General features: G+C 38.9%; 5 protein-coding genes across 16 annotated transcripts in view; 2 read left to right on the plus strand and 3 right to left on the minus strand.

Annotated features, from left to right (window-relative positions):
• The window catches only part of ps (RNA-binding protein Nova-1-like protein passilla), a 36,033-nt gene extending 29,249 nt beyond the window's left edge, over positions 1 to 6,784 (plus strand). For all 9 annotated transcript variants that reach the window (XM_017155441.3, XM_017155448.3, XM_070216219.1 and 6 more), the window contains 2 exons: positions 365 to 893; positions 1,825 to 6,784. In XM_017155441.3, coding sequence (XP_017010930.1) covers positions 365 to 893; positions 1,825 to 2,045 — 750 coding nt within the window. In that variant the 3' untranslated portion in view covers positions 2,046 to 6,784. The remainder of the gene's footprint in view (positions 1 to 364; positions 894 to 1,824) is intronic.
• Positions 6,785 to 8,728: 1,944 nt separating this feature from the next.
• Positions 8,729 to 10,661, minus strand: LOC108066614 (probable maleylacetoacetate isomerase 1). The gene is made up of 3 exons (XM_017155193.3): positions 10,312 to 10,661; positions 9,928 to 10,258; positions 8,729 to 9,627 (listed from the first exon to the last, which is right to left on the minus strand). The coding sequence occupies exons 1-3, from the start codon at positions 10,595 to 10,597 to the stop codon at positions 9,498 to 9,500; spliced, it is 747 nt and encodes a 248-aa protein (XP_017010682.3). The 5' UTR covers positions 10,598 to 10,661; the 3' UTR covers positions 8,729 to 9,497.
• Positions 10,662 to 10,808: 147 nt separating this feature from the next.
• LOC108066776 (probable maleylacetoacetate isomerase 1) lies at positions 10,809 to 11,834 on the minus strand. Of its 2 annotated transcripts, XM_017155453.3 has the most exons (4): positions 11,775 to 11,834; positions 11,425 to 11,700; positions 11,039 to 11,369; positions 10,810 to 10,981 (listed from the first exon to the last, which is right to left on the minus strand). In XM_017155453.3, exons 2-4 carry the CDS (start codon positions 11,621 to 11,623, stop codon positions 10,852 to 10,854), a joined length of 660 nt encoding a protein of 219 aa, XP_017010942.2. In that variant the 5' UTR covers positions 11,624 to 11,700; positions 11,775 to 11,834; the 3' UTR covers positions 10,810 to 10,851. The 2 variants fall into 2 exon arrangements, with proteins under 2 accessions (XP_017010941.2, XP_017010942.2); XM_017155452.3 differs by having other exon boundaries at positions 10,809 to 10,981; positions 11,425 to 11,800.
• A 769-nt stretch (positions 11,835 to 12,603) lies between these two features.
• On the minus strand, positions 12,604 to 16,612 carry GstZ2 (Glutathione S transferase Z2). 3 transcript variants are annotated; one of them, XM_017155267.3, is made up of 4 exons: positions 16,244 to 16,612; positions 14,525 to 14,702; positions 14,134 to 14,464; positions 12,604 to 13,446 (listed from the first exon to the last, which is right to left on the minus strand). In XM_017155267.3, exons 1-4 carry the CDS (start codon positions 16,265 to 16,267, stop codon positions 13,317 to 13,319), a joined length of 663 nt encoding a protein of 220 aa, XP_017010756.1. In that variant the 5' UTR covers positions 16,268 to 16,612; the 3' UTR covers positions 12,604 to 13,316. The 3 variants fall into 3 exon arrangements, with proteins under 3 accessions (XP_017010756.1, XP_017010757.1, XP_017010755.2); XM_017155268.3 differs by lacking the exon at positions 16,244 to 16,612 and adding an exon at positions 15,055 to 15,080; XM_017155266.3 differs by lacking the exon at positions 16,244 to 16,612 and having other exon boundaries at positions 14,525 to 14,787.
• A 1,325-nt stretch (positions 16,613 to 17,937) lies between these two features.
• P5cr-2 (Pyrroline-5-carboxylate reductase-like 2) lies at positions 17,938 to 19,190 on the plus strand. Its single transcript, XM_017155261.2, has 3 exons — positions 17,938 to 18,099; positions 18,311 to 18,976; positions 19,049 to 19,190. The coding sequence occupies exons 1-3, from the start codon at positions 18,021 to 18,023 to the stop codon at positions 19,123 to 19,125; spliced, it is 822 nt and encodes a 273-aa protein (XP_017010750.2). The 5' UTR covers positions 17,938 to 18,020; the 3' UTR covers positions 19,126 to 19,190.

A 19,190-nucleotide genomic window follows, 5' to 3' on the forward strand; every position in this document is an offset into this window, starting at 1 on the left:
ATTACTATTTTATTATTTGTACTTTTTTTTTTTTTTGTTTATTATTATTTATTTATATTTAATTATTTTTTTATTTTTATTTAAACTTATGTGTATTGGAATTTAAAGTTATCTTTAACTTTTTATAAAATTGACTAATTTTATATGTTTATTATTATTTATTTATATTTTTTTATATTTAATAATTTTTTTTTTAACTTATGTGTATTGGAATTTTAATTTATCTTTAACTTGTTTATAAAATTGAGTAGTTTAGTAGTCTATAACCAAATCAATCAAAAGGAACCTTTGTAGCACAAGTGCACTATTTTATCACATGTTAACATGTCGTATACTTAATATTTTTCATTCCTAACCCTCACAGGTTGCCATGCGCGGCTCTGGCTACTCGGAGACGGTCACGAACGACGTTGTCGCCGCTCTGGGCGTCCTCGCCAAGTACGGCGTCCTCGGAATGGGCGTGGGCGTGCCGCACACCAACGGCGCCCACTCGACGCTGGGCAACTTCCTCGGCGTGACGACGCTGGACCAGCAGACTGCGGCCGCCGCATCCGCGGCCACCGCCAGCAATGTGTTCGGTGCCGTCGGCCAGGTGAATCTGGAGCAGTATGCCGCCGCAGCGGCCGCTGCAGCTGCCGCCAGCCGGCCGACGCAGTCGCAACTGGACGCTGCCGCGGTGCAATTCGATCCATTCCGCCATTTGGGCTCGGCCACGGCGCCGGGCGCCACGCCCGTATCGCTGAACAACAACAGCTTCGGGCTGACGGCAGCCACGGGAACGGCGACCACGGCGCAGCTGGGCGGACTCAGCAAGAGCCCCACCCCGGGCGACCTGAGCTCCAAGGACTCGAAGAACGTCGAGGTGCCGGAAGTGATTATCGGCGCTATTCTAGGTGCGCGTCCTTACTATTATCCCTACTAAATTGCAAGAAACCAACCAACAGAGAACCAACAACACCGCAATTTTCTTTTTTGCCCGTAACCCTTATCCCTTATCCCTTTATCCCTACCAATATATCCCCCGTTTGACCCTTGGCAGCTGTGAAAATGCCAGAGGATTCCCCATCCGCTTACCCTGTTTTGATTAGCCCTAAAGCCATTAGAGATATAGAGTTATATAGCCAACCAGACACAGGCACTTCATTCCAGACTCATTCCGCAGAGAGAGAAATCCATACAACACATTCCTTGGAACATTCCGTTAGACATTCTCAACAGGTTTTCCTAATAAATTCATTGAAACTTATAGCGAAATTTCTAGTCAAGTTCTTGCCTCTCACCCATCCGCCAGCATCTGATCCATAATGATCCTTCGATGATATTCTTCCACCCCTGAATTCCCAAAATACCCCTCCCAAAACACCAACCCACTGAAAATTCGCACAGAACAGCAGCATCCGTTAGCCTAAGTAGTAGTTTTAGCAGTTAGGTTGTAGGTTGAGAAACACACACATTCACTTTTCCATTTTGTTTAGGCCTAACGAATTTTATCGATATATGTTGGCTAGTGCAATTCTTGGGTAACCATGCGCAAAATATAATAATACTATATTGTTGGATTTACACACATTCGTTGTTGCGCAGTTAATTTTACCTCAGTGTCAGTTGTAAGGTCGTTAGGTCATTAGGTTATAGGCACCCTGACCCCCTGCAGCATATTGTCTTTCGTTCTTTGGTTTGTTTTTCCCTAACCAACCTTACACCGCTATATATACAAGCCCAAACCTAATATATATACCCACTATTATACCCACATATTTTATCCATACTATCATTTAATATCTTTAAAAAATATTTAACATAAATCTGATGCAAATATTCCAGGTCCGAACGGTCGTAGTTTAGTTGAAATTCAACATGTTTCTGGCGCAAATGTGCAAATTTCCAAAAAGGGCATATTCGCACCTGGCACTAGAAATCGCATTGTAACCATAACTGGTCAGCCGAGTGCCATTGCCAAAGCGCAATATCTAATTGAACAGAAAATCAACGAGGAGGAGACAAAGAGGGCGCGACAAATTCCATTAACCACTGTTGTGAATTAAACAAAACAAAAACCATAAAAATCCGAGTAAAGCAACCAACCAGCAATCTTAACAGAACAACAAACAAACAGGCAAAAAGCAAAACAACAACAACCAAACAACCAAACTACCCCTTACCCATAAAAAAAAAAACAAAAACACCACACACAAGCAAGTTTTTCCTCTCAAATTTGTTAATTTCTTAAAAAAAATTAAGAGGAACATACAAAACTAAAAACTAAAATAAAATGAGAAGGGAAAACATAGAAGGAAACACCAATTGTTAAGCGTGCAGCTAAAAGTTAAGCAATTGAAACCAAAATAATAATAATTATGTATTGCAAACCCCATACACTTTTTGAGTAAACTGTTCCAAGGCCTTCACCTCAAGAGATTTGCTTTAAAATAACGCCATTTAAGAAAGGGAAAACGCTAAATGATAAATGAAAAATAGTGAAAATTTGTATAAATACTATGTACTACCTTCTCTCTACTATACATTGTTGCATTTGTTTGTCACGCTCGAAACGTAAACGTAAACGTAAAAAATTGAAAACAAGTTATATTGCCAATTGCCAGTTAGACACAAACTAGTTGCGAAAGAAAACCGTTTGGGTTTTGTTTGTTTGTGATGCGTATGTTTGCGTTGCGTGTTTTGTTTTTGGTACTCCCGACCAAGCTATACGATACGATACATGGGGCATATATACATATGTATATGTACACAGTTGTTGAGTCTTGTTTATATATATTATCTACACACATATGCCCATACATATATATATATACATATGCCACCACCCACTTACACACACCACCCCCAGCCCACACACCTAATTATTAGCATTATGTTGAGCTAAAACGAGAAAAAAAAAGAAAAATGTACAATGAGCGAGCGTTTTCAGTGAAAACTTCAGGTGATTCTTACCCTCGAAATAAGGTAAATATTTTACTACACCCCACACAAAAAAAGAACAACAAGAACACTTGCTATTGCAACCACAACAGGCTAGTGAAAAAATCATTTTGAAAAGAAGAAAAACAAAAAGAGTGACTTTGTTGACATTTTCGTGATTTCGTTAAAGTTTTCTGTTTTTATCTGTTCTCTGTTGTTGCCCCCTCTCCATAATTGCTTATCGCTGTTAATATATATAACTATATATTCACCTAAGACTCTGCAGCCCCCGACCTCTGTATATGAACACTTTCGGAACGCTACAGTTGATGTTGATCATGATAATGTTGTTTAGTTTTAGAGACGATCCGAGATCGGATCGAGTGGTGTTAATGTGTTGCGCGCGCACGTGAGTCTCCTTTTGGTTTTGATTTTGTGCTCCCGATTTGTTACTCCTTATATCTTTTGTTTTATATATATTTTATTTATGAAGAACACATTGCGATTTGTTAGTTGCCAGTCTGAGAACTGCACTCCTTACTCTTTTTTTTCTGTCATTTTGCGTTTGTTAACCACATTTCTTTGGTAAATCCAGCACATTTGTTTCTTACATCCTAATTTTAAGTCTTACATTTTCTCTCACCTAATGCATCACAAGTTCTTAAAAACTAAAGAATAAGAAAACATAAAAAACCTTAGCAAAAGAGCCGTTTCTTTGTAAAATATTCACATTAAAGCATTCATTTAGGGGTTTCTTCATACTACGTCAAAACAAACAATCCACCAAACAATTTCCCTTGTTAATTTTAAGTATTGTGCAATTATTAAACATTATTTCAACAAACATTTCACAACAAATATATGTACATATCTATTTAGAATCGCAGTGTAAAGACAAAAAGATGTTAACATCACATTTAAAATTTCCCTATTCATAAACACACACACAAGGATAAAAGTACCCATACGAACACCACTCACCTACAGAGAGAGAAATGCCTTACTTGTAATGAAATTTTTCTTGTTTACTTTATTCTTTACACATATAATTTAGTTTAACACTTCATTTCGATAAATAAAACGAAGATGAAACGAAATTTAAATAAAATTTGATTAAAAAAACAACAATAAAAACCTGCAACGTTTATTTTCTTGTTTAATTTGGAGCGTTCTGCGCACCACCAACGCCACCACCGCCATTATAAAAAATACCCACCCATCAACCACCCTCAAGCGCCGCACCACCACTAACCCAATCGTATCCCCAAACCAAATCAGTCTACAACATTATCATGACCAATCGAAATCAACTCAATCAGACAGCCAGTCAGCCTATCAGTCAACCACTTCTTTGCTCAGTTCGATTTCTATTTCAAATTCGAATTCGATTTCGATTCAATCACTGAAAACGCTCATCGCTCATCAGTGAAAAGATAAAAAGTAACAAACAAACCACAACGGCAACCAATCCTAAGCTAAGTCTATATATTTAAGTTGAAAGTTGTTCTTATTAATTTTTGCTATTATTGTTAAATCTTACCTACAATTGTTCTTATTTGTGCAATATTTATATAATACGATTAAAATACAAAATCAAATGAAAAACAGAAGATAACTATAACATAAAAAAACGAAAAGGATTAAGATCTATAAGCAACCCTAAGAGAAATATGGAAACAAAAAAGAGAGTAAATTTGAAAGTACAGTCGTAAATGCTAGTGTGCCTTGAATTATGCATTAACATCCAAAAGAAAACCAAACGAAAACGTAAGGGGAAGGAATAAGGAAAACGATGTTGGTGTTTTATTTGAAACTATTATTTTATGAGTATCATAAAGAAAAAATCCAGAGATCGAGACAATTTGAAAGTACATACAATGCAATAGACCGTCTAAGAACAGCAGAATTCCACAGTAACAACAAACGTAGCTTAACAAACAACAACAGCCAAAATCACAACAAGCATAAAAACACAGATCTCCCTTCGTCCACCCCACAAAAACCAGTCAATCAATCAATCAGCCAATCAGTCAACCAATCAACTTACCAATCCAACAACAAACGAACATTTATTTCGTCTTCTTCGCCTTGCGTCAAAATCGGGAGAGCAACGAACACTATTTCAGAGCCCCCAAAATCCGTATCCGAATCCGAATCAGAATCGAAGCACTATATAGTCGTATCTATCACCGACACAGACTCACAATCCCCCACATACGAACATACGCCCACACACACACATGATACACCTGAGACACAACTACACCTCTCCCATACATTCACACATTCGTACTAAATATCAGTATCACTTGCGCGTGCTCACTGAGTTATGTTTAATGTATGAGTTTTATATGATATCTAAACATAGTAGAGGAAGGAAGAAGAAATAAACACAAATATATATACTTATATTTGTACTGGATCTGTGATATGTATTTAAAAACAACAAAAAAGAAAAGAAAAACAACAAAACAAAGCAAAAATATATTTATTAAAATGAAGTCAAACGATACTTGAAATTAATTATGAAATAATTAATTTTTTAATGAGACAACTAAGAGAAAAGAAAAGCTTTACTTGAAAAGCAAATGAAATCTCCCCGAAATCAAGTTCTCAATTCATCGATGATGCATGGACAGTCCGAGAAAGTCGAAAGAAGAATAAGAGTCCCCATGCCATGCCCCATATGCATACGTATTCACTGCAAAAAGTCTTTGCCGATTCCAACTCCGTTTCTCAGAAATGTCCGATTTGTGATCCAATAGTAGAACCTCTCCGAGGCTGAGAGGGCGTGACGAAGAAGGGAAGATGGGAAAATGGAGATACTCGGGGGAGTCGAGCCGATCGGATCAAGATCCAGATCCAGATCCCATCGGTTCAGATAACCCGCGTCCCGCTTTCGAAGTGTTTATGCTTGTTTGGATTTTATTGTTTGAATGCGTTTGTTTTTTGCTGTACAAATTGAAGCTTCACGCAACCCGCTGGCCCACATTCGCGAAAAAATACAACAAAATTTAAAATGGTATGTGGGTGGCTACTAGCACAGTCTGCCCCAAATCCAAGTTGCACCATTAGAGAGCCTTCGGTCGCATGATTGCTTTGTGCTTACCATCGATACAAAAGCTACTGCCACTGGCGCCCACAAGAACCCACTTATCAGGCACATTTGTCATGCAACTCATCCGCTATCACAACCCCCCTCCCGAACACCAACTATCCAACTATAACTATCCACTGCAATCATACGAAACTAGACAACTTTGGAAGGACGTGCGCATTAAGTTCTGTTCACCAGTACTATTTAATTATATTGAAAGGCATCTATAACAATAACAATGAAGGAATGGATGGATAGATGGTAGGGAAAAAGAAAAGTAATACAGCTGTTATTTCAACGACGGAGTCTATTAGTGTTAAAGTAGTAAACATAAAAGCAACTTTTATTAACTATATACATACAGTACATAAATATCTAAAGTAATTCAAATTCGACTTTGAACATTTAAAGAAATAAAAACAAATAAAGGCGAAGTAGCAATGTGTCTTGCTCTTCGAAACGAAATCCGTATGTTGCTAAAATACAAATATGTAAAGAGGAGTTCAATTTATCAATCAAATCTCGTATAGTACATACATATATTACATACATACATAACTACATACTTAAAGCGAAAAGAAAAAAGCGAAAGATGAAAGTAACTTTAACTATAATTTGTTATGCTTTGCCACCCACACTGTTATTAGAACAATTAAACATTACGATGCGTATGCATTATATTATAAATGTACACACCCCATATGCATATACCTGTATGTATACCTACATATATTGAAATCGTAAACGTACATGGCAGAACAGAACAGAGAAAGATATGTTTGCGATTTGATGCGAACCTTGCTGGTATTGATAGGTCGGAAAATCGAATCGGATCGGAGAACTAACTGAATCATTATATAACCTCATATAGCATTGTATGTATAAATCTATCGGATTGGCCGAACCGGCTACGGAGAGACGTTCATTCAGCAACCACAACAGAAGCATACAACATTAGTAAAATATTAAATACTATATATATACACATACACTAAAAGTATAAAAAGTAGTCGTTAGTGTGATAAATAAAATTAATATTAATTAATTCAAGCAAATAAAAGCGGTTTAACGATTGAAACAAAAGAACCCAGTACCCCAAAAATGAGGGCCGTGCAGGGCCTCACTTTCCGATTTCCGAAGAGATCAATCGATCATAAATCGAACAGTGCAGCTCGGCACGACCCCAAAAACTATTTATTTACCTGCGTTTCCATTTGGCACAGTTTCATTTAGCACACATGGGTCTACATCAAAAATATGTAAAGTAGCCGAAAAAGATTTTAACTCTCTCAATGATCGAAAATCGAAAAAAAGAAAGCCGATGCACGAGATATTGCTGTGCAGTATTTGGCGTGCTGGAGATAAAACCGTGGACGTAATGACGTTAAATGATCCTAGCCTAAGTCATAATTCATAAAACTGCATCACAGTCATAGTGAAATACCACATATAAATGAAATCTTATTCAGTGTACAAAATAGTTAACGGAAAATGAATATTAACTTTCGGATCGTAACAAGTAAAAGTCGAATTTTCGAGTCTTCTTCACTTAAACACTTTCGCAACCGAAAAACCTAAGAAGTTGCATACGTGAGTACCTTAGAGAACAGAAACAAAAGTTACATAGAAATTACGGCCTTCACGATATCTGGCCAATATCAAACAGCAACAGAACCCCAAAAGTCCAACATTTCGCTCAACATGTAGGAATTATTTTATACAAGCGATTAGAAATTCAAATAAAACACTTGATTCGATAGCATTACTTTGGGGACCCCGACCTCTGGCAGTTTCGTAGCAGATCCATTGGGAGCAGAGAGTCCGAGTCCCCTGGTTGAGAAAAACTAGCGCACTCTTCACTCAACGTCAGATTCCGTTGCACACTATAGGAACTACGAACAGCAGCAGCAGCCACACTTTTCGATCTCTCATTAGGTTTATATAGACAGAATTAATAATAACGATATTGACACTGATCGATATGGTCATTCGAAAGCGCGGAACATTAGCAAAAGCAAACATCATGGAAACTCATTCAAAAGTAAAAGTACTAAATCTTTTATGATTTGACTGTGATAATAATAATGACAAAATGAGAAATAAAGTCGGAGGGTGTAAACAAATTAACGTATATAGAGTATTTAAATGTATGTAAATACAGTGCCGCCTATATAGGCTAAGCAAATGTAATATTAACCTAGGTGCGAAAGAAATGGAGGCTCCAAACAAATAGAGAGGCAAACAGATCCAGCAACTCGGTTTGCGCGATTTTTGTGGAGGATGTAGCGAATGGTGTTTAAGTAGCGGTAATGAGAACGAAAATACATTGCGCAGAGAGACAAGTTTTACTTATACATATTAGCAAAATATTTAAATAAAATTTTAGCAAACCAAATCCCTTTCTGAGTGCAAATGAACCCAAGTAAAGGATCACGAGTGTCCTAATTGAAGAAAACAAAATAAATGCAAATTGAAATCAACGATATTTAGTTATGCTCTATTTACAAAGTATAATCAATTGAAGTTTTTTAAAAATCAAGTAGCAAAGCAAACGATTTTATAGATTTATTCATTTAGCATTCGAAAAGATCACACATAACCACGTTATAAAGTAGGTTTTCTTTATTTATCGATTTCATTTTACGAGGTATAGATTTGAAAAACCAAAACCAAAAACCAAAACGTACGACAAGTAACAGAAAAATAGTCTAGTGAAATCTTTAAACAATTAAATCAAAAGGTATCCCTACAAGAAGATTCTTTAACGTAGCTCATTCAAGTTTTAACAAATCGAAAAACATAATTTTTGCAATTAAAGAAACGATAAGAAAACTTGTACAATTGCGAACGAAAAGTATGCAAACAGTTACTCCTCTCTACATACATATATATGCATAGCTATATAACCCCAAGTGAATCATACTCGAACAAAAAATGAAAATAAAATGAACAGAAAATGAAATGAAGATTATAATGCAGATGGCGACTAAAAATGGCGAACTAAAAGGCCAACAATAAAATGAAAGCTAAGCTAGGTAGGCGATCGATCGGTACAGATGATAGATACAGTACAGAACATGCATGTATATCGAATGTAATGGTTATGTTATGTAATGCGTACGGCGCATCTGTATGTATGTAATAGTATTTATAGTAAAATTTGTTGAATACATATATACACACGCAGACACAACCAGAGAGACACGATCCAACCAGGAAAGCCAATAAGTGCATACTACATACACAGAAACATTATAACGATCCGCATCCAGGATGGAAAATTAGAAATGCAAAGTTAGGACGGTACATAAATGAATTACGTGAATTACACATTACACATTTAAGAACGATTATATAAAAATGACAAAACTAATAAAAATTATATTATAATTCAATGAAGTTTTACTTCGTTTTGGTGTGGGGTTATAGGAAGGCATTTAATATAGGAAATCAATTATATGGAAATCTGTTAGGGATTGGTTTATTTATTTCTAAATTCCGGGGGACAATCGGGCTGCGTACTGGGATGAGTGGTTTTAAAGGCATTCAGCAGTTGCAGCTCTTGGTTCAATCGAACTATATTTGGATATGGACCCAGGTCAACTTTGAATCTAAAAAATATAGTAAAAGTTAGTAGAGGTCTCGGAGAAGTCAATACACTGAGAAAACTTGAGAACGAAAAACCAAGAACGGATCTTCTTGATTTTAGTATTTTGTCTTCTCACTTTTTTTAGCACAAACGTTCTTGAAATCAAGAATAAAAGCATTCTTGATCTGGCTTTTTGAGAATACATCATTCTTGATTTCGTTTATCAAGCATGAACACTATTGAAATCGTCCCCAAGCATTCTTGAAATCGTTCTCAACTTCGTCTCAGAGATGAAAACTAACTATAGTTATGTGCCTCTCACCTTATAGCGTTTCGAACCTGTGGAACAAGACAGAGATCCGCCATGGTAAGCTCATCGCCCACACAGAATTTACCCGCCGATTGGGAGATCACCTGTTCCATACCTTTAAATCCGTGGGTAATCCAATGTTGGGCCCATTTTAGGCCCTGATCCTTGCCTACAAGTTCCTGTACCGGAATGTTCTGCAGCGGCTGAATGCCCGAGCATATAAGCTCCACAATCTCCCGGACCTTTGCTCTGTTTGCCGGTTTTAGGGGCAGGAGTGCAGGTTGGGGACGAGTTTCCTCCAGGTAGTGCATTATAGCCACCGAGTCGCACAGCGTAAGTCCATCTATTGGATATCTAAACTTTAGATTGCAAATAAGTATGGCTATTATTACTTACCAATCTTCAAGGACGGAACCTTTTGCAGGGGATTTACTTTCCTATATTCATCGGTATATGCATGTCCGCTCACTGTCCTCAACAAAGAAGTCGGTTTGATTTCGTACTCTATCTTTTTAATCGCCAAGGCTATGCGAACTCTCCAAGCACACGAACTCGACCAGTAAGAATAAAGTATGGGTTTGGAGTTTGTTGACATACTTCGGGTTAAGAATAGCGATCCAGAAGAATTGGATATTTGCACTAGTTGCATTACTTCGTAGGTCAAATATTTAAGTGGTCGCATATTAAAAGAAAATATGTTTTTGTTTGACCGGTAGCACAATTACAGCCTCTGATGAAAATGATGAAAAAACCTGTATACTAATTGATAGCGAATCAATAAGCAGCTGTTCTGATTGGAGATTTCTGTGTTAAACTCTCCATGAAATATTTTCAGGGTTCTCCCAAAAGCAGGCAAAACTTTTGTATAAAATAAATTGAACTGGGGAAAACTATTTATTATGAAGATTAAATGCAATAAAGATTCTCAAGTTAGAATTATTTTTTGGCAAATTCTGGTGGGCAGTCAGGCTGCTTACTGGGATGAGTGGTTTGAAAAACATCCAGCTTTTGAAGGTATTCATCCAAGCGAACTATGGTTGGATATGAGCTCAGGTCAGCCTTGTATCTACAAAATAATATTGAGATTATAAAGGAATTTTCGGGAACCCAAACGTTTTCTTACCTCCTGGCATTGCGAACCTGCGGAACCAGGCAAATATCGGCCATCGTAAGCTCATCTCCCACACAGAACTTTCCAGCCGATTGGGAGAGGATCTTCTCCAGACCTTGAAATCCTCGAGAAATCCAATGTTGGGCCCATTCCAAACTCTTCTCCTTGCCAATATGACCGAGGACTGCACTATTCTGCAGAGGCTGAACTCCAGAGCAAATTGACTCCACGATTTCCCGAACTTTTGCCCTTTTTATCGGATCCTGTGGCAGGAGTGCAGGCTCAGGACGTGTTTCATCCAAATAATGCATTATGGCCACCGAGTCGCACAACGTATGACCATCTGTTAACTCATAAGTGATTAGATAGCTAAGATTTGTATTCCTACAATTTCTTACCAATCTTCAACGAAGGAACCTTTTGCATGGGATTTACTTCCTTGTACTCATCCGTATAGGCATGTTCGCTGGCTGTCTTTACCAAAGAAGTGGGTTTAATTTCATAATCTATCTTCTTAATTGCCAGTGCTATGCGAACTCTCCACGAACACGAACTGGGCCAATAGGAATACAGCAAGGGCTGCGGATTTGTTGCCATGGTGCGGATTAAGCCGTTGGACCCAAAAGGCCTATATAATTGTGCCAAATATACGCCTTTGCTGGCTAAATGGCTAACTGCAGCCATAAGAATATTGGAATCTTTTTATTAAGTAACACAGTTTATGAGTTTGTGAAAGAAACCTGTTTACCTATGCTAATTAGAAGCAAGTCTAACGCACAGCTGTTCTGATTGGAGATTTTGTCGTAGAACTATCGATAAGAAAGCTTTAAATTAAACTTGTGGAGAGTTTAAGGTGTGGAGAATTTTTAAAAGGGGGAAATCTACGGGGGTCTCTAAAGAAAAAAGTAACGGTTTTCATAAAAAGAAAATTGTTAAAAAATTCGAAACGGTCAATAATAATTATTTTTAGTAGTTTTTTTTCGACAATTTATTTTTTTGGATGGGTTGAAGATATTAAGTTCATTGTGTTTCAATCCACTGACTGTCCTTCGTGTTTTTTTTTATAGATTAAATTAAACATGATTTAGCAGGGTTTTAGTTTAGTTTGAAGTTTATTTATTTATAGTATATGGAACTGTTACAATATTTCGGAAATTATGCATATTAGTTGGTTTGTATTCAATTTGGTATTCGTTTGGTATGCGAAAATGCGCAGCTCGTCCTATATTATTACATATTTGTATGATGTGACTACCGGCGTTCGTCCTTCGATTCGTAGTATTGTACTGTCGTGCAGGATAGTAAGTATGTGTATGTACTTGGCATCGGCAGGCTTACATCTACTCGTACGGGGTTGTGAAAAGACTCTCACGATCCAATTTACATCGACTTGCTAATAAAATTACTGTGCACTTAATTGGTTGGCTTTATCATTCGTCTATGTGCATTGAGTTGAGGGAAATACTTCGTTAGTTATGTATGCTTTCGTGGTATCAAAGAGGCATTGCGACATTTAGAACCATCAAATAGGTGATACAGTATCGATCTTTCGGGATTCGATCGATGCTGTTGCTTAGTTCGTGTAAATTACTTAGGATTTATTCGATTTAGTGTATAGTTTGTATGTTCATTTAGTTTACTTATTGGTTGACTGAAGTTTTGTACTTTGTGAACGATTTGTTTAGCATTTGCCCAACTTTGACATGAAGTAGTTCTACACACATATACACCATTTATATTTGTATATCTTCGATAGTGTTTCTAAAATTGGTTTTCTTTTGTTTTTGTTTTTAAATCCCTGAATTGAATTTTGCTTTTCGTCATGAGTTTTCCTTGAATTTGTTATGTTTTGTTAGCCTAAATAAAATGCATAAAAATAAGTTACATTTAATATATATGAGTTCATCTTTTAGATCATGTTCACAATGACAAACTAAGGGAATCTGAAGAATTTATTATTAGTTTTCGTTCCGTTTCTGAGAATTTTGCATTTGAATTTCGTGTGAGGAATTTCGTTATGTTATCGATAGTATTTTTATGCATTTATGCATATTTAAATGCTGTTAGCAATTTCTTAAATCACATCCGACTGTTTCTGCTTAATGGAATCCTCGCCAGCTTCGCCCTCAATATCTCTCCAATTCCAATTTCAATCCCTCCGCCATCCTATCCCATCTTATCCACCTGCCCACCGATCAGATTTAAGTTCTTAGTTTGTCCTGTGCCTTTAGTTACGAACTGCAATTCACTTTTTCGTCTTACGGCGCTTTGCAGTTGTCGTCGGAAAATTCTATTTGTTGGGCAGCTCCGGCGGACAGTCCGGTTGATTTGAGGGGTGGGCCGCCCGGAATGCGGGATTGCTCTCCAGTTCGCGATCGATGCGCAGTATAATGGGATAGGGGCGCAAGTCCACGTGGAATCTGCAAAAATGGGATGGTTAGTAAGGACCTGTTTAAAAAGAAACCTATCGTATACCTCAAACTTTAAATTAAATATAAATTTGAAGGAAAAGAACAGAATTTTAAAAATAAAACGTAAAAAATATAAATAGTTTTGATTTTCAAAATATTTTACACTCTTTTACCATTTTTCTCTTTTTATCACTTATTTTTTTGACTTGTTTATTAAGAACACTATCCTATAACTCAAACTTTTAAAATTAAATATAAGTTTTATCTAAAAGAAATGATTTTTAATAATAAAACGGTAGAAATGTAAATAGTTTTAATTTTTTATAATATTATACACTCTTTTACTATTTTTCTCTTTTCATCAATCATTTTTCTAACTTGTTCAAAAAGAACACTATACTATAACTCAAACTTTTGAAATTAAATATAAGTTTAAATTAATAAAATAAATAAATAAAAAATAAAATAAATATTATTCACTCTTTTACAATTCTTCTCTTTTTATCAATCATTTTTCCAACTTGTTTACAAAGAACACTATCCTATAACTCAAACTTTTGAAATGAAATATAAGTTTAAATTAATAAAATAAATAAATAAAATAAATAAATAAAATACTATACACTCTTTTAATAATTTTCCCTGTTCATCACTCATTTTCTTGACTTCTTTGACATTATTCAATATCAAGTTTACCTTCGGGCATTGAACACCTGCGGTACGAGACAGCAATCGGCCATGGAGATCTCGTCGCCCACGCAGTATTTTCCCGCGGACGTGGACAGCGCCTTCTCCACCGCCCGGAAGCCACGTGTGATCCAGTGCTGGGCCCACTCCTTCTTCTTCTCCTCGCCCACGTGGATGAGCACGATGAGGTTTTGCAGAGGCTGAATGCCGGAGCAGATGATCTCGACGATTTCGCGCACCTTGGCCCGCTTGTGGACGTCCTGTGGGAGCAGCGGTCTCTGAGGACGGGTCTCCTCCAGGTAGTGCATTATGGCCACCGACTCGATGAGGGTGTGTCCATCTGGGAATGGTTGAATGAGATGTAAAGGGAGGTTTAACCTGAGAAATCAGGGGAACTCACCGATCTGCAGGGCAGGCACCTGCTCCATGGGATTGACCTCGCGATACTCATTGCAATGCTGCTCGCCACCGGACTTGATCAGGCTGATCGGTTTGATGTCGTAGGGTATCTCCTTCAGGTTCATGGCAATGCGCACGCGCCAGGAGCACGAGCTGCGCCAATACGAGTAGAGTATTGGCTGTGCGGCGGAGGAGGAAACAATGGGTTCGGGATTAGTAGACATTTTACCGCAACTGGCCAGCGCCGAATGGCGTGACGGGCCCACCAACTCTATTACGAAATCTATTTATTCTAATTTTGAGAAGAGAAAAACACACAAATAGCACAGAACAGGTTGCCTGCCGCTGATAACGAGTTGGGTTCCCTAGTCGCCTAGTCAAACTGGTTTAATCATTTGCATTTAACGCCGTTTTTTATATGTTTACTCCACGACAAACTAGAGCTCTCAATTACGCACTTATCGCAGCCAATTCACAGATAACACAGATTTTCTCCGAGGCTTTCGGATGGCAGTAGATAGATATACCCACATGATTCATGGTGTCCAGACAGGAGCAACGCCAGCGACAGACTGACAAAAAAGCACGGCGTCAAGTTCGACTTGCACCAAAAATAGCGCCCGACAACAGCTGCAGAGCAACAGTGGAGAGCTTCGGGCGGTCCGGGGGGGGCAGCGGACCCTATACCCTATACCAAAGGCCCCATACCCTATACACGACACAATGGACGAGCCCTAAAATGATATACACACAGCTGGCCAATCAACCCAGTAGAGCCTATCGTCGTGCCACCCACACGAAACTCTATACACGGAAAGCATAATGAGTTCCCTAAAAGTTCAATGAACCCATGGGAAAGTGAGGACGATGGGTCCGAAGTTCCACATCCGAGATCCGAGAAGCGAGTTCCGTTCCGAGGTCCCAAGCTCCCGAGCTCCCGAGCTCCCGAGTCCCGAACTGTGTCGCACCCCAAGGTCGGCTAGGGGCATTAACCTTATTCAAGTTGTCGTTGTCCTGAGTCCGCAGCGCGAAGGCAACGCCAAGGACACGGGACCCCTGCTCAAGAGAAAATTGGCTCAGAAGTTTCGCCATTCGCTTCGAGAGGGTGTGCTTTTTTAGGGGTTGGTCGTTGAGTTCGCCATTTGGAGTTTGAGTCAAAAGCCTAGGCCAGGGTTGTCGAGTCTTGGCTAAAAAGAAATCCTTTGTGGTTGGTTTTGGTTAAGTCCAGAGATTTAAAAATATGAATTAAAAAAGCTTTAAGGTTTATAGCTTTGAAAAATGATATACCATTTTCAACTATAGATGTAAGATATCTTAAATTATTTAAATATAAATTATTAAACTTTTAAAGTTATAAAAAAAAAAAAATCTACCAAATATTTAAAAACAAATGAAGTGGTCGACTAAATAAATTATTTCATCATTCATCCCAAAAAGGTTCGAGTACTGCTTGGCAATTAGGATCCATATCCTTTTTGCGATCTTTTCGCCAAGCCCTGGCAACCCTGTTTTGAAAACTTTTGCAGTGTGTACGCGAGGGAGGAAAGCTTGCTGTTCTGCGCAATCCCAAATCGGCGAATCGGTGGCGGAGTATGAGTGGAACCCAGACCAACAACCAAGTCAGAGATTGCTGGCCGCGTGGTATGAGCGATATTGCGGGAATGGATTTTTGCCAAATGGCACAATCAAGGCGCCAATGACGCTGGGATTAGCTGCTTACCTTTGCTATGGCCGATAAGGACATAGCGTTGTGGTGGTACTTTGAGTAGTTAATTTTGAAGCCGTTTAGTGCAGACGCACAACCCCGATGGAGAGTTAAAAAAGGGTTACGATCCGAGCCGGTTTAGCGAGAGGCGGCAATTGTTACTCCAAGGATATATATCCCGAATATATCCCGCACGCGCACAGTTTCGATCTTGCGGATAGCTTATCTACCGAACACCATCCACTAATTGCCAGAAATTTATATGTATGGCTTGTTCTGAAGCACAGTTATGTTTTTACTTGCAGCCGCTCAAATGCACTGAACACCTCAAACTGAAACAAGCGCTAAGCAAAGGATAGCGACAGGATATAAAGCCAGGACGCAACTGAACACACTGAACTAAATAAACGAGTGCGAAAGCGAAAGCAAAAGCGAACGCGAAAAGGACAATGACAAACGCCAACAACAATGCCAGTTTTGCGAGTGTGTGTGAGAGGAAGGACTCAACGAACGCAGGACGACTGCAAAAGGAAGAGAGAAAAAACAGAGGGAGAGAGAGATGAGTAGCGGGAAAAAGGTAAAAGAGTTTAATGCTTTTTGGGGATCGTGTCTCAGCTAAACTTTCAGGGGAGCTAAGCTAAAGAGGGGCTGAAATGAAATGGATACAGTTACCACCCCCAGTCTACGGGCAAGCAGTGCAAGGATTTTCAGGTACAGTCAGCTGTCAGTAAGCCTCCCAAAAACTTCGAGGTTTTCAAATTTGAAAGGCCTCTTTCTGTTTTTACTCGAACTTAATTTAAGCTACAGAATTTCTATGAGCTTTAAGCTAAAATAAAAATTCAAGAACTCTATACTTCAAAATAAAACAGTTTAATTTTAATCATAATTGCCTAATTTTTTATACTGTAATATGGGATATACCAAACATTTTATTTATTCGGTAGGAAATTTTTAGGCCTTCGCCTACACATCTTCATTGTAGCACTTCTTTGTCCTAATAAACTTTTTCCCCTTCACTGTTATCACAATCAACTGATAACGGCCGTTATCTTTTTAAGTGCGCAATGTTTTTGAAACTTGGTAAATAAACATTACAAAATAGACTTGCTAGATTTAAATGGGACTAGAGCTAAGAACAACAAAATGTGCGATTACAGGGATTACAGGGATTACAGGGCATCGACATCTCGCATAATTTGGACTTCGTCACACCTACTAATGGGTGAATGAATTTCAGTCATGAGCCGTTCTAACTGATAAAGGCTTTACAATTGCGGTTAAAGTAGTATAATTTAGCGATTATAGGGTAACAAAATTATACGAAGATCTAAAAAGTAACTTAATATATAGTAAATTAAAAGAAAAGAGTTAAATGGATACTTTTTAAAATGGAAATTTTAATTTCTACATTAAATCCAATAAAAAATATTTATATTCGACATTGAATCACTGAAAGTTATAGGGTTCAAACCTTTAATAAAACAAGTGATTAAAAAAAAACAAATCATTGTAACACCTACAATAGTTTTTTATTACTTATATGAATTCATTTAGTAATTATTGGTTGACCCGCAGTCGTAATGAAACCAACACACAGGAACTCCCCCTGATAAGCCCAGTTCGCTGGGTTTGTTGTTCGCACATCGCAGGGGGCTGAGGGGGCGGACTGAGACCGATTTCTTATCAGTCCCCGCTGGCTGTTTTCGGTCATCGCCGACAGCGGGCAAACAGTTGCCGATCCGCCAGCACAAAGTGCAGTACTCTGTCCGCAGAATTATTCCATTAAAACAGAATGTCGGCGATCGGAAAGATCGGATTCCTGGGGGGTGGCAATATGGCCAAGGCTTTGGCCAAAGGGTTCCTAGCAGCAGGTGAGAAAGTTTATAAGTAGCTCCATTTTTCTTTATCTTACCATGTCACGATTCCAGGGTTATAAAAGATAAGAAATCTGATGAAAATACATGTCAAATCGCTGTATACATAGTATTATTTTATATGAAAAGGATTCCGATTTCTATCACTAAATGACCCCTAAGATTTCACCACTCAAATAAATTTTAATAACTATATTACAATTCATAGGCCTTGCCAAGCCCAGCACCCTGATAGCCAGTGTCCATCCGGCGGATAAGCTCTCCCTGCAGTCCTTTCAATCCCTGGGCGTGGAGACAGTGGTTAAAAATGAACCCGTTGTCCAGCAATCGGATGTGGTCTTTGTGTCGGTGAAACCTCAAGTGGTTCCCTCGGTTCTATCGGAGATTCAGCCCCTTAGTTCCGGCAAACTATTTCTATCCGTGGCCATGGGCATCACGTTGTCCACCATCGAATCCAGTTTATCTCCGCAGGCGCGTGTGATCCGCGTGATGCCCAATCTGCCGGCAGTGGTTTGCTCAGGCTGTTCGGTTTTTGTGCGGGGATCCCAGGCCACCGATGCCGATGCAGAGGTCACCCAGAAACTGCTGCAATCCGTGGGCACTTGTGAGGCGGTGGATGAATCGCAGTTGGACGTAGTCACTGCTCTCAGTGGCAGCGGACCGGCCTATGTGTTCGTGATGATCGAGGCCCTGGCGGACGGAGCCGTACACATGGGAATGCCCAGGGATCTGGCCTACCGCCTGGCATCACAAACCGTCCTGGGCGCTGGTCACATGGTGCGCGACAGTGGCCTGCATCCCGGACAGCTAAAGGATGGGGTCACAAGTCCGGCGGGTTCGACGGCAGCAGCCCTCAGACAACTCGAGCTGTCAGGTAAGTGGCGATGATGACGCGGATGACGCACTGGCTTATCGCCTATAATTCAACCTTTGATGTCGATTGCAGGTTTTCGGGCGGCTGTGTCTGGAGCGGTGGAACAAGCTACGCTGCGATGCCGGCAAATCTCGGGCAAGAAAGCGTAGGCACATAGGTTTCCAAATATACATTAGGGTGGGTCTATTTTGTTATCAAACTAATCGTAGCTTTA

The sequence above is a fragment of the Drosophila takahashii genome, chromosome 3R (genome assembly GCF_030179915.1).
Source record: "Drosophila takahashii strain IR98-3 E-12201 chromosome 3R, DtakHiC1v2, whole genome shotgun sequence".
Lineage (NCBI taxonomy): Eukaryota > Metazoa > Arthropoda > Insecta > Diptera > Drosophilidae > Drosophila > Drosophila takahashii.